Consider the following 14,684-nt stretch of genomic DNA (forward strand, 5'->3'; position numbering starts at 1 on the left):
GTAGTTGCTGTATACTGTGACTTATGGTATTTCTAGGTTGTGGTAAATATGGTAAGTTTATTTAATTATGTAAAATATATTGTGTATTCTGTACTGCAGGTCTGACAGCCATGAAAGCACACTATGTTTTATAATAGTGAGCAGTTAAAATTAAAAAAAAAGAAAAAAAAAGAACAAATAGTTGTATCTGAAGTTGTCTTCAAGTACTATTGTAGAGGTGGTTTTACAGTCTGTGCACGTTAAGAAGCAGTGAGTTATTTTAGTGAGTTATATTGGAAGTCTTGCGGCATGGCACCTGGTCAGCAGGCTGTAAACTTGTGCTGGTCAGAGTTAGTGGGCAGCTCGATGCAGCCCAGCTGTTGGACTTTTCCCAGTCTCTCTCACAATTACATTTCACACTGCCAATTTATGCACTGTTTTTCAGTTTTTACCATGAAACTAACTTTTGTATTTCACATGTGATTTCACTGAAGAGCATCTTTACAGTTTGGTAGTACAAGATGCACCATTCTGCCCTGTTTTTTTTTTTTTTTTTTTTAATCCAGTATGTAAATATTTTAGATTTGTCTCTGAAAGCTCCATGTAACCAATTTTCCTACATGAAAAATAAATAGTAGAAGCTGTGTGTTTCTTTTGCTTCTTTCATCATAGTGCTTATTCAGAAGTGGTCATATTATTTGCTGCAGCTGTTTCTGGGCAATTTCTCTGAAGATGCTGGGAAGGCCTTGCTAGCTTCTAAAGAAAACGAGTGTAGCCAAAACATTCTAAAACATTAATTCAACTTAAATGGCAAGAGAAAACTTTTAAATACTTATTGAAGTAAAATATGAAAAATGTGCTCTGAATGTGGCAAGTCAAGTGAAAGTCATTGTGGTGGGTTGTAAAAAATAAGACAGTTGCTACACTTTCCCTGTAAGACACTTTGGTTTAATTGGCAGCTGCAAAACAAATGTGGCTTTGGAGCGCCATACGTCCGACCCACTCACCTCTTCTAGCTGCCTCTGTTACAGAAGTTTATCGCCTTATTTTTTACCATGTTTTATCACTCCTTGACTTGAATATTGAGTGTGTCTGCAGCTTGTCAAGGTCCCCTAGAATAAATTACCAGTGGGACATTTGCAATTAACTTCAGCAGCACAAGTCTTCACTTTATTTCCCACTGACCTCATCTGCCAGCACGCAGTCAGCTCCCAGAAGAGAACTGCTCTTCCATGTGGGCATTGTGCATGTTCATATCAGAGCTTGCAAGTCCCTCGTCATGCTGGAGTGCTGCTCCCATTGCTGTTGGGTAGCCATGTTTTTGCTTTATTGTTTTTCTGCTTCTCTCCGTTTGAGTCGGGACACTTTATTATTGTTTTAATATACAGGAAATAACTTTGGTCCTGTCTGTCTGAAGTCTCTATGTGGTTTGGAAAGCAATTAAGTAGGATTTAGGACACTGTTCTCCCAGACATAAAGACCTTAGGACAGAAAATAAATATGCTATGTTATTCTGAATATTAGTACTGCTGCCAGGTTTAGAGGTTTCTTTTGAGATAGGAAGTTATTTTTAAATGTTTGTTTGTTTTTTTTTAAAATTGGTATTTTGCCTATACACTGTAATTTTGGGTGAAAATCTACTGCAGTTAGCTAGGTACTAGACCCACACATAGCATTTTTCTCTCCAGCTTTTCCAGTATGAAGCAGTTAGAGAAAGAGGAGTCATTCAGCAGTAAGTTTACAAAATATATCAAATTGTTATATGAATCAGGATATTTCCATTTTTCTGAAGCACAAATGGGACTTCTGCTGTGTTCTTCCTTTGGGAATAGGGAATAGATAGTAACTGATTTATCCCAGAACAAATGGGTTTGTAAATGCTAAGGAACACTGCCTTTTTTCTTTATAAGCTTATTAACTTGCTGTTACAGAGTTAAAACTTTTATATTAAGTTTTGATGCTGGCTGGATGATCACAACAATAATAATGGGCTCTTTTTACTTCATTTTTACATACGCTCATTTCACATCTTCATATACTTTTCTAGTTCAAACCTTTTTGTAGTGTTTTTTTGTTTTGTTTTGTTTTGTTTTGTTTTTAAGTGTATCCAAGATCATGAAGTAGCTACCAGCATTCAGAAGCCAGAGTTTCAAGAAGACTCAGCATGTCATGAGCTAGAATTGAGAAAGCTGGCAAGATTGAAAAATGCCAGGAAAATGAATTACAGTAATGGAATTATCTTTGAAGTACTGGAAAATTTGAATTATTTCCTTTTTTTTCTGATTGCAATGGTGTAGTTTAAATCAGGATTACAAAAGCTACAGTTAGAAACCGTCAAACATCAACTTCTAACCAGAAATACTGACCTTGAGAGCGGATATGAGGTCATTGTTTACAGAGCCTCACTCCTTAGTACCACTTCATCAACTACCTTTGATTTAAATTTTCTCTTGCTAAGTTTTTTGCAGTTGCAGGGGAAGCTGCATAGAATCAATAAACAGGAAGACAGGAGCTGCAGACCATCTTTGCAAGGAGAGCAGTAAGCTGAACTGTAGGAAATTAGTATTCTTCAGATACTTGAAATGCAAGGCTTAACTTATAGCCTATTGAGATTTTGCCATAGAACGGTAGCCCAAGCAGAAGTGTTGCTTAGAGTTTGTAGCCTGAAATACTCCACCTCTCTAGTGCAAAGCAGTACTGAAGGTCGCTGCAAACAACACAGTTTCAGTTAAGAAGCTAATCCAAGACAAAAAATAGATGAAATCAGCTATAGGCTGTATAAGGAATGAAAAATTCCTCATGAGGAATCAAGGGTAAAGCTTTTCATACTCTCTCATGCTTCAGCTAAAAATATTAACACCATAAAAATTCTTCAGGGAGCAGAGTTGAGGTGGTAACTGCAGGGTGATCACAACATAAAAGAGGTACGTTTTCTCTTTATATGGAGAGGATTTATATCTTCAGACCTGTCATATGATGGATTTGAAATGAAAGTTTTGTGGGCTTACAGTTTCCCAGACAGCCATCTTTCTACAGCTTCATTATTAACAACAATTTAATCTTAGCCAGCATTCTTTCTTATTTCTGAGCACTTGATAACTCATTTGTTTTATTTCTTTAGCAGCAGTTAGAAATAATATGCAGATCATAAAGTATAGCTTTTAATGCAAGTGTTCAATATTAAATATATATATATAAAACTAGTATCCAGTACATTTTTCGTAACAGATTACTTTGCAAGTGTTTGAATTAAAATGTAGCAAGCGTAAATAGTGTGTAAAGTGTGGATGGATCTCATATTTAACCTCTATTCAGTAATAGATGAGCCATAATTTTTCTTCCAAGCACTATATGAATGATGATTATGCCATTTTCATGGCTGAAGGGAAAGAAAAGAAAAAAAAAAAAAAGTAATTCAAGTAATATCCACAGGACAGAGGTAATTCATTAATGTTAAGAAAATGAGACCTGGGAAGCAAGTGTTAGCTCTTGGGAAAGTAAACATGTAGCATTAGAAAAAATAAATATAATCAAAATATGTGAATACATTTTTACAGAATCTGATCCTTAGCCATTAATGCCATTTAAATTTTTGAACTGAATAAAATTGTGACCAGTATTTTTATTGTGAGCCAGACGTACCAAATTCTTGGTTATGCCACTTGTTTTAGTGCCATTTTGGGAATGATACAGAATTACTTTGCTTTCCTTCAAAAAAGTCCAAAAAGAGTCCAAAAAGGCAGAAAGTTCTCCACCATGACTCATGCCTTTTGAGCTTGTGTGGGTGCAACTCTGTGCAACTGCTAAAATCCACTGATTTATTTTGCAGAGGGAGAAATAAAAGTCTGAAACTTCAGCAATTAGGACTTTTTATAGGGACTAGTGATCCAGGGACAGTCCCATTCATTTCCTGAAAGTAAAGATGGCAATTTTGACTGACCGCAAGAAGGGCTTCGTACAGATTCAGGAGTGGCTGTAGCCAACTGCTTTAATCTTTAACCTTTCTACATCGTACATTTTATCCAGAACCATGAAACCAGATACATTCTTTACAGTATAGAGAGAAGGCACTGTAGTAATATAAAGTCTTAAATTAATTTATCTACTTCAAAATCTATTCTGTTCAGTTACTACCATGTTTCTCTTTTAAGAAAAAGAATATTTGATCTTACACTTTTTCTTGTACAAACTGGGATACTACTAACAATTAAATTTATTTATATTTAAAGTTTGCAGATTGCACACATGTTCTTCTCATATAATTTGTTACCCCACTTTGAAAAGTAGGTTGCTGGGTTGTTAGCATCTCTAGAGGCATGGCTATGTCAGTTTAGTGCAGAGAGGATTGATAACACCCATGTAATTGCAATTAGGAGTAGTTAGATTATATCTCATTTTCTGCATATATTATAAGACAAACTAAAGCAAGCTGACTTCAAATAACAAGCATGACTTAAGATTGCAACTGGCTAATGCTCGAAGACTGATAAAGTCTTCCATTTCCAACCATTGCTTTTTCATTAACAAATAGCAGTAAGGACTTAAAAGAGGCATAGATACATGATTGTATCTAAGCACTATTTACAAAATTTTTCAAAAACACTAAGCAGTCTTCTTCTGTAGACAATTTCATCAAGGTGATGCAAATTTAGTCAGCACCAACTATTCCCATGGGGGAAAAAGACTTTGAACTGTGCAACTTAACAAGAAAGGACACTGTCCCTTCATCTGGTACGTTCTGATTCCTTCTGTGCCAGATTTTCTTTAGGCATGCATATCAGCTCAGTCCTCTAGTAGGGTTACAGGCATGGTTCTGTGGGTTAAGCTGCAGTTTGTTGAGTTCCATGTATTTTGTGGAGACCAACAGATATTCGGTGAAATTTCATGAGATACTGTTAAGAATATGCATTTGGAAAATAAAAAATAATCTGCTCAAGTTAGAGGCCTTAACCTAATATACAGGATATTATAAGGTTCAAACCTTAAATATCAGGGTGTTCCTTTGCAGTTATTTACTTGTATAGATCTTTTAAAAATCTACCAGTCCTTTCTTGAATTTTACTAAAGTGTTTACCTCAACGCCTTCTTGATGCATTGTGTGAAGAGTATTCTCTTTGAATTTACAAACCTTATTTTAAAATTACTTTCCCTATTTGCGATGTAGGCTGTGTATTAATAATTGATTTTTAATCAGTATGCTTATATTTGTTTGCATCTTTGTAACTATAGAATCTTCCTCTTCGTACAAAAGGTTTTCTTTCAACAGAGGAGTGCTAAAGAATAATGAAATTGGGGGGTGGACTAGATGATATTTAAAGGTCCCTTCCAAGACAAACCATTCTATGATTCTGTGATTGAATCCAGATTTTATGCTTCCCACCTAGTATCTGATTTACAAGCCACTTTTCCTTATGCAAGAGATCCTCATGGCATTTTCAGATAGCTTGTCATTCCGCACCGTGCTGCAGCTAAGGGCTCTGCAGGTGCTCTGGCAAAGAAAGTGTTTTGAAAAGGAAATGGAGAGAGTAGCCAAACAACGTCACGAAGACTAATTGGAATATTTGGCAACCCAGGACATTCATGTGTCCATAAACTGATTGTCTGGTGCTTCTGCATTGTCTATTGTAGTGGTTTTCTGTATCTGCATTCTATTGTATCTAATTCGTAAAATAGTCGGTTCAGTGGAAAGGCAGGTGAGGAAAACTACTTCCTTGGCATTTGCATGTGCTCGGTGTATGCCGCTGGCTCAGTCACATGGCATCCTCTGAGAAACTGCTGAAAAAGATTACCAAGCTATCTTCTAAATTTTCTTTCTTTTCTTGAAGCATAAAACTATGAGTGTTCAGGAAAAGCTTTCTAAACTTGACTTTTTTTTTTCATAACTATGAATTTAACTCTGTTTTCAGCAGCCACACGACTTTGTCCCCTGACATCAGAGAATACAAAACAGTGTAACATACGTTTGGGAATTTGAAGGGACACCAGTACGTGAAGGTGATTTCCTCTGATCAAAGTCCTTGTGTTTCTGTCCCTATCCTCTACAGCGTTGCGGAGTCGATCGGGACGGTCCATCATCAATGGAAACTGGGCAATTGATCGACCTGGAAGATATGAAGGTGGTGGGACAATGTTCACTTATAAACGCCCAAATGAAATCTCCAGCACTGCAGGGGAGTCATTTTTAGCTGATGGTCCAACAAATGAAGTCCTTGATGTCTATGTAAGTTTCCTGGAGTTAGGTTAATCTTCCTAATGGAAAATTTGTTTTAGTTGTTAACATGCAACACTGTAATTGCATTCATTGTCCATACTTTGTTACTGTTTTGTTTCTTTAATCTTGAAACAGTATTTTGGATATTTTACTATTGTGTCCTGTTAACCCCAGTTTGCTCCAGATCCTAGGAAATCTAAGTATCAGTGAAGCCTTTCTCTCTGACTTTACTGATCTAGTAAAACCAATTTTAATTGCTCAGTAAAATGAAAGTAAAGCATACAGATGTGGGTATTTTGGGGGGACTGGATTTTCTCTGGTTACTTTGGTACTCAAGCAAATTTGGAATAGTTTAATTTTACAGTGAACCGAAGCAAATACCTAATCAGATGAGGCCTCTCACAGAGTGATACCATCTCAGTTTTCTTTAAAAGAAACGTAGGTTTGTAGGTCCAGAAAACTAAAGAACGTGTAATTTGAAGTGGGACAGCTCTAATAGGAAGCTGTAACATGAAGATTATAAATATAATAGCTGTTAGATAAGGTAAGTGAGAAGTCAAATTGTGGCTAGGACTGTAGTGAAAAATCTATTTACTTCAGTAATTTTACTTCAGTAAAAAAACAGGGACAGGTTTTTATTGCATCATATTGAAATAAAAATGTAATTGGACCTGATTATAACTTATTCTAAAACAAATAATGTGCTTTGAGGTTATATTTTTCATACAGGAAAATGCAGTAGTTGAAAAAAATAGATGGAATGGTGATACTGGTTATTTCATCCAGCTACGGCTTTTTTGCCATTAAGTGCAGTAAGTGATGGAAAAGTGAATGTACTGTGTTGTTTCATAGAAAAATACTAACTACCCTGATTCTTCAGATGGAAAAAGTTAGATGTTGGCAAAGTCATTCCCCATCTGCTATGTGATGTCTTATTAAAACAAATAATAATTATGCAAACATTACTTCTTTTTGGATAGTTTCTGATTAGTGGCAATGTAAGACTGGCTAAAACCTGGAAGATTAAATGACTGGGTACCTAGACTCTGCAGTGCAGACTCTGGGTTTATAAAATATGTGTGCCATGGTGTGTTTACATGATGCTGTGAACTGGGGTTTTCTTGAAGTTTTTATTGCCATCTGATAGATGCCTAATACACAACGACCCAGAGAGAAAAGAATCAAGAAATGCATTAAACGGATATTTTCAAAGGAATATCATAAAAAGACTTAAGCTTAAATATATAATAACTTAATGTTTTAGCTTATGCTTAGTCTCTTTTTTCTCCCCCTTTTGCAATGAATATGATAAAGCTAGTATGATGGACACAGCTTTATTAGCTTTGCTCTGGGGCTGCTACTGTGGATTGTCACATCTAATTTGACTGGACTCTTATCTGAGATGTTTCTTGTAGATATGAGGGATATTATAATTCATTATTAGCTGACAGAATAGTGTCTTTGTATTTTTTAGTACAATTGGAAAGATAAATATGGACAGTGCTAGCTGAAAGAAAATTGAGCATCAGTGTGACACAAATTCTTTTATGCGTTTGAAATCTGCAGCCATATATGGATATGGATGTCTTTTTTTCAGTCTTTGTCCTGTGGTTCCTGAATCATGCAATTCTATTTTCATCCGTAGTCTCAATCTTTACTCTTTGTGTAGAAAAATGAAGAGATTTGCAGATGGGAGCTCCAAATGGTTTTCTGTTCCTTCTTCCTAAGATCATACTGTCTTTTTTTCCACTTTCAAAATGTGGAGGAAAAGAGATATCTAGGTACATAGCATGACCCTTTTCTTTTTGGCCTGTGGTTTGTCAGGACCAGAGAACTACTGCAAGCTCTGGTGTTTCATGGGTTTGTTTGCGTATTATTATTATTATTATTATTATTATTATTATTATTATTATTATTATTGTTTTGTTTTGTTGTTCTTTGTTTGTTTTTTTGTTTTAAACTTATTTCAAGTTAGAGTACTTCGAGGCATCTGCCTGACCAATCCCCACAAAGAATTTAGGACTTTTAAAGCAGCAGAAGCCGTAGAAGCAGTTCTGAAGTAATCAGAGATAAACTAGTGAAGTTAGCAGCTGATGGCATCCTTACATTTCTAGTGTGAGTGTTTCCAGACTCTCAGCAGCACAAAAAACTGCTGAGAACAGAGTATGCTGCTAACAGTTTTAAAAGCATTCATAAGATTATATCTTGCTCAGGGTTTATGATCCCTGTCTGCTTAGGTGAAAATAGAAGAACTGACTTGGAGGCATGCTCATGTCAATTCCTATGGGGTTGTGCAGCACGCAGCCTTCTGAAACCACTCGGCTTTGTTTTTGTACTTAAACCAGAAAAGTTTAAAGTTCCCACCTGTGTTCATAAGGAATACTTCAAAGAGTTGCTGTGGCTATATGCAAAGACGTGGAGTCTGTCTGCAAGTACATTACATTTTCATTTGGCTGAAACCTACCATGGAAAGATGCAGGAGGGTTGCACAGGCACTCTTCAGTTGTTGTAACAAGCCTTTGTAACCTGTTCACTTCATCTTTGTTGAGCAATGCTTATGGTGAGAGTAGCATAATAGTGACTTGAGAGTTGGTTGTTGAGTCTCCGCCGAGTGGTGCAGAGGTACCTGCACAGTGATGAAAGGAGCAGTTGGATTTGCAGGTGCTCTGTTCATATACAACTGATAAACCCTAAAAAAGGCAGCTTGATTTGCAGATCAGTGTCTGTGGTATCTATTTTTCTGTGCCTTGTTTCTTCCTTGCTCATGTTTCCTCAGTCATCTGTCAAGCTCCTCCAGTCAGAGAATATTTTGGTGACCTCAGGACCATCTCTTCCTGCTGCCCAGGCCCGGTGGCAGCCCCCACTGCCCCGCTGGTGAGAGGCCAGGCCCTGCCCCGCTCGCCCAGAGCCTGTCAGCTTTACAGTTTTTAAGGAATATTTAGAGGAACAGTGTCTCTGCCATCACAGGCTAGTTCAGTTTGCAAACATAGTAACCTGTATTGTCTTACTTTTTCAGGAACAAATTGTTTGTTTTTTCATTTTTAAACACTATCATCAACCTTTATTTCTATCATGACGAATGATAAATAATGTTACACCGTTGATCAGTTTCAGTACATATTTAGTATTAGTAATATAACAAGTGGAAGAAGTGAATGTATGGCTGTTTTTCTTTTTAGATGATACATCAGCAGCCTAACCCAGGTATACATTATGAGTATATCATTCCAGGAGACAATGTCATTAGTCCTCAGTTGCTTGCTCACAGGAGGCCAGGTAAAATACCACTATTTCCTATTACTAAGTACATTCTGTTACCCAGTAAGCTGATGGAGAAATTCATACTGTTAAGTTCAATGTAAATGCTGCCATTGATCTGGGAGAGGCCCGGAATTCTCCCTACTCATTGGAAGAGATCTCTGCATAGATCTCTTAACTGAAGTGAATTTATATTGTCCTGTGTAGTGGGGAATCTGGTCACATATTTATATTTTCAGTAATAATTTTGTTGTTAAAATTTTAACTATGGCTTTACTTGAGCTGGAGTGTTGTAATCATGTCTCAGAAATGAAATCGTGCTTGATTTTTCTCTTCAGAGCTTGAGTTAATTTCAAAGAATCCTTCTCAGTTTCTCTTTCCTCTCCCACCTGGAGAGGACCAAACACAAAATTGGTACCTCCCCAGGCTAGAATCTGGACAGATCATGTTCCTGATTCTGTGCTATGGCAATGTGTTGTGTGTACCAATATGAAATTCTGAAGGAGAGTAGAAATTGTACAAGTGATTTTGGTCCTGCTTTTACTGTTCATGACTTGCTTTGACAAATTTCTAAGTGTTTGTGCAGTCCATTCATAAAGAGGAGCAACTGTACGGTGATATGGGGAGGCAGAAAATACAGAGCATGGTACACAAAGTGCTCTGGGAAATTTTGACAGTGCACATTAATTCTATAGTATGACTGGAGAATCTTCAGTTCTTAACGTATTAAGATCTTAAATTCTTATTGTATTAATGTTCTCTGTAATGCTGGCTGAGACTTGGTTGTCTTAATTTAAAACAACACAGTCTTCACAGAGCACTGTTAGGAAGTCTTTGTATAGCAGATTAAAGCTGCTTTCCAGTTTAATGATGCTGCAGTGTTCTGAGTATTAGTAAATGAAAACATAGACCGATAATAGCACATGAGGCTAATTATGTTACTTTTTTTTTAATTTATTTTTTTTTCCATCATCAGGAGAGCCCTTGAATGGTCAGTTAGAAATGCCAGAAAGTACAAATCATGATGATGAGGATTTGCACAGGGAGATGGACACTCTTACTGGACAGGCAGCTGGAACTTTTCCAGTTATTCAGCCAGGAAGATTTCCTTCTCATCAGCCAGAAAACCAGGTGCCTGCTGTGCAGCCACCAAGACAAAACCGAGAACACAACTGGAAACAGATTGGAAAAACTGAGTGTACCACTACATGTGGGAAAGGTAAGTGCTTCATACAGCATGCACAGAAAATAGATGACCCACAGGAGGGTTCCAGTGTGGGAGAGAAGAAACATGGAGGGAAGAAGCAGCGTTGAATATTCAGCAGCATTGCTGTACGAACCATTGCTAGACCTGGTGTTTTCTGCTATCTTTTGAGCAAAAGACATACCTGTACTATGAAGTGTGCATCTATTTAAAGCACCAGAAATAACAAAATTCAAAATATAAAATATAAAAAGTAGAAGAGAACATACAGCGTTTGCTTCTGAAGGGCAGTATTTCAGGATTTTATGGCAAGCTGCTGTCTCTCTCACCCTTGATACACAGCTGCTTTCCTCAACATTCTGTGGCATTCTTTATCCTTCCATTTAGCCTCTCCAGCTTTGTCTGATACAACCTCCATGTTTTCTGTGTGTTTGTCAACAGCTTTCTGATCTGTATGGGAAGATTTCACAGGGATTCCATCAGATATATCTTCACCTCCTTGAGTGTTGCTGGAACAGCAATAATGTGCCTTTAGAAAACTAGGATTTTCATTGGGTAGAAGTGAGAAGGAAGAAGAGAATGAAAGGGGCTGGTAATCGGTGAGCCTTTGGGAGGTGATAGATTCCCTGTTTTGGGCTTCCCAGGTTAATCGTTGCCATAAGATGTTCACAGTGACCACAGATTCAGTAATGCATGACATAATCAGTTTTTGGGAAAAGTAGAGTTTTGTATCTTAAAAGTGAAATTTGTTCTTACTATACATGGCCAGCCATCAACACTTCTGAAAAATCACAGAGCTTTGAAATAAAAGACCTACCATTGAGGGAACTCAGCTAAGACAGCTGTCACCAGTTCATCTACATTGAGAACATTCACTTCCTAATTAGTTTCTTTAGGTAGTAATAGAATGCTTTGTGAATATGGTCCAAGGCCAGATGAGTGTCCATGTTACAGATACAGGTAGAGCTAAAAAAAAATAACAAAACATCAATATTAACTCTCAAAATTGCTTCTTGATTGCATAAATGTTTATAAACATACTAGAGACTTTTTTCTGGTAGCAGAAAGTATATGTCTCTGAAGGAAAAGTCAAACCAGGTTATATGGGCTGATAAAAAAATTGATTGAAAATCATCAGAAAGAAATCTTGTACTGTTTAAGGCTTTGTTTTCATTTTGTGTGAGCAGTTTCTTGTTTTGCTTTTTTTCATTCCTTTTTCCATGTTTTCTTTTTTTCTACTAGTTTATTATTTCTTAATACAAAAATGTAGATGATACCCAGTCTTTCTTCTCTCTCTCTTTTTTTTTTTCTCAAAACAAACCTTTCAGAGTTAAGTATCTTTAGGAATTTTTAAGATGGGAATAGAAACAAGGAAAGAAAATAGATTTTTATGTTAAATAAGGAAAAAGAAATGATAAAAGTTTTGATGAAAAGCTGAGAGATTTCAAAGCACTTTTTATTAAAATTTTTACTTGGAGAAAAAAAGAAGGCTATTACTATTTTTAAAAAGTGACAATGCTTCACATGAGAACTTCTACCAACTCTTGTCCCAGATTTCCATTTAAGATGACTGAGAAAATAGATGTGCTAGAATGGTCTGGAAACTTCTACTGAATCCTGTCAGGGAAGTGAGGTATCTTTAGCACACTATCCCTCTCTCTGTTGTCCAGAGAGAGAAGGGGCTGGTACACTGCAATAAGTATGGAGAGTTGTAATATTTAACAAGTCTGCAGTCTACAGTAATATTTCACCTGTAAGATTTATCTTACAAATCGTCTCAAAACTAAGGTGAAGTGAGTAGTATTTGGATGTGTTCACTTCCAAGATAACTTTAAAGGGTGGAGGTTCAGTCTCTTTCCAGAAGCAGAACAGGATGACTGCTAAATCTTTACTTTTCTAAAGCAGGTGTTCTGGCCTGGCTGCTTGGCTGCATTTTTCCACTTGCATGAATACTTGATGTTTGTAATCTCTGCACTATGATGATTTCATGCAGACCAAGCAGCACGTTTTCTCAGCCTTTAATACAATGCCATGCTGTACTTTCTATATACTAAGCACTTTTCTTAATATTACAATGTAAACAATATAGTTTTCACTTACGTTTGGAAATTTTGGATAAAATCTTAGATTTCCTGTTGTTATCTTATGCTTTTTGATGCTATTGATATGAACAGCTTATATTGCAGTATCTTTTGCAAGGCATCACCTAATTTTCTTTTTAATTTCAGGGTCCCAGTACCCAATTTTCCACTGTGTCAACAGAATCACTCATGAGGAGGTTCCTGAGAGTTACTGTGACAGCAGCACCAAGCCTATTCCAGAAGAGGAGGCCTGCAACCTCTTCCCATGTCCAGCTTTGTAAGATATTAGTGTTTAAGTCAACTGAAATAAGCCAATGTCATTGAAGTTTTGCACATGCAAGAAGATATCCTAAGTATGAAACTAGTTTGAACTTGTGTTCAAAACTTGTGTTTCTGTCATGAAGTGAGCAGCAAGTGAGTCTAGTAATTTCTCAAAGTTTGTGTGATTGTTCAGGGGCACACACTGTACCTGTGGTCTCTCTATGGGAACTCTTTTTTTCAAGTGATAGTCTTCCACAAATGCTTGTCTAAAGAAGGGGGTCTGTAGGTTATATCACCTCACATTGGATAAGCGTGCTGCAGTACCCAACTGTTCATTGCATGGTGTCATACTTAAAGATGAGATTTGCCTGATAGCACTCTCAGCACCCCTTCATAAACATGACTTCTCTTTCCTGGAATTAAGTAGTTCTTTAACTCGGAGTTTGGATCCCAAAGTGGTAAACCTTGTTTCTAGAACTGCTGGTATCACAGGCTCAGATGCAACTCTTCTGGAGTATTTTACTTGGAGATACTTTCTATCACCAAGTGTTTTTCTCACCTTTTTTTCTTTGTAACAATTCATATTAATTCATTTTTTAAAATTATTTTGATTTTACAGAGGACAATATCAAGAATGTAAACAGAGATGTGTAAATATTTATTTTAAACATTATTTATTAAAATACAAATGCATAAATGCATACTTAGTAGTGTCAGGTAGATCATTTATAAGTATATAATGTTCTCTTCATAAAGGATTCAGTTCTGCGTGCAGAAGCTTAAGTATTATTTTAAGATTCTTTACCAGCATCAAAATCATGTCCGTAGAGTTCTGGTGAGGTAGTATTAGATGAATCTTCACTGAAAGAGATCTGAAAGAGATGCCCTCTTTTTTTTTTTTTTTTTAACTTCTTTTTTTTCCCCCCTTTTCTGTAGCTGGGATATAGGGGAGTGGTCTGAGTGCAGCAAAACATGTGGCCTTGGTATGCAGCATCGACAGATCTTATGCAGACAAATATATGCCAATCGCACCTTGACAGTTCAGCAATACCGCTGTCATCACCTGGAGAAACCAGAGACAACCAGCACTTGCCAGCTGAAGATCTGCAGTGAATGGCAGATTAGGACAGAATGGACTTCAGTAAGTATGATTGATTAATTTGGGGCATAAACCTCAGAAGAGAACAAGAATTTTCTTACAGGTATCACTAATCAAACATGAAATTTGGTGGAACTGGAATGTGAAAAGCCTTGGAAGTAAGTGAATCTTAGTTCAGAAATACCCTGCATGGTTGTGACTGTTAGTTTTCAGAAGGTGAAAAAGAGCAATTGCATTGAACAAAACACATAGATATGTATGTACAGAAGCACACAAGCTTTCTCAACATTTTTTTTTTTTTTAAGTACTATATGAAATAGAGTTGGGAGAGAGCTAAGAGGTTTGCCTATTGTAGCAAACTTCTTGTTTTTCTTAGCATGTGGTGTTTAGTTACAGGACTGATTTAACCTTATGTACGTGTTAAATTTAGAGATAGTCAGTATTTGCTGTAGCTATAGTTGGTTTGAGGTTATGCCAAGGCTTTCAGATAAATGTGAATGGTATGGTTTTGTGTCGTTTACAAAAGTTTTGGCCAACCTGACAACCATCCTAGATACTTTCACAGCCATTGTGTAGAGAGAAGAAATATTC

General features: G+C 36.6%; 1 protein-coding gene across 9 annotated transcripts in view; it reads left to right on the forward strand.

The window, feature by feature from the left end:
* Positions 1–14,684, forward strand: part of THSD4 (thrombospondin type 1 domain containing 4) — a 300,889-nt gene that overhangs the window by 262,570 nt on the left and 23,635 nt on the right. For all 9 annotated transcript variants that reach the window (XM_083851128.1, XM_083851127.1, XM_083851129.1 and 6 more), the window contains 5 exons: positions 6,024–6,199; positions 9,370–9,466; positions 10,425–10,667; positions 12,881–13,010; positions 13,931–14,135. In XM_083851128.1, the coding sequence (XP_083707254.1) occupies positions 6,024–6,199; positions 9,370–9,466; positions 10,425–10,667; positions 12,881–13,010; positions 13,931–14,135 (851 nt within the window). The remainder of the gene's footprint in view (positions 1–6,023; positions 6,200–9,369; positions 9,467–10,424; positions 10,668–12,880; positions 13,011–13,930; positions 14,136–14,684) is intronic.

Source organism: Anser anser (assembly GCF_964211835.1).
Source record: "Anser anser genome assembly, chromosome: 10".
NCBI lineage: Eukaryota > Metazoa > Chordata > Aves > Anseriformes > Anatidae > Anser > Anser anser.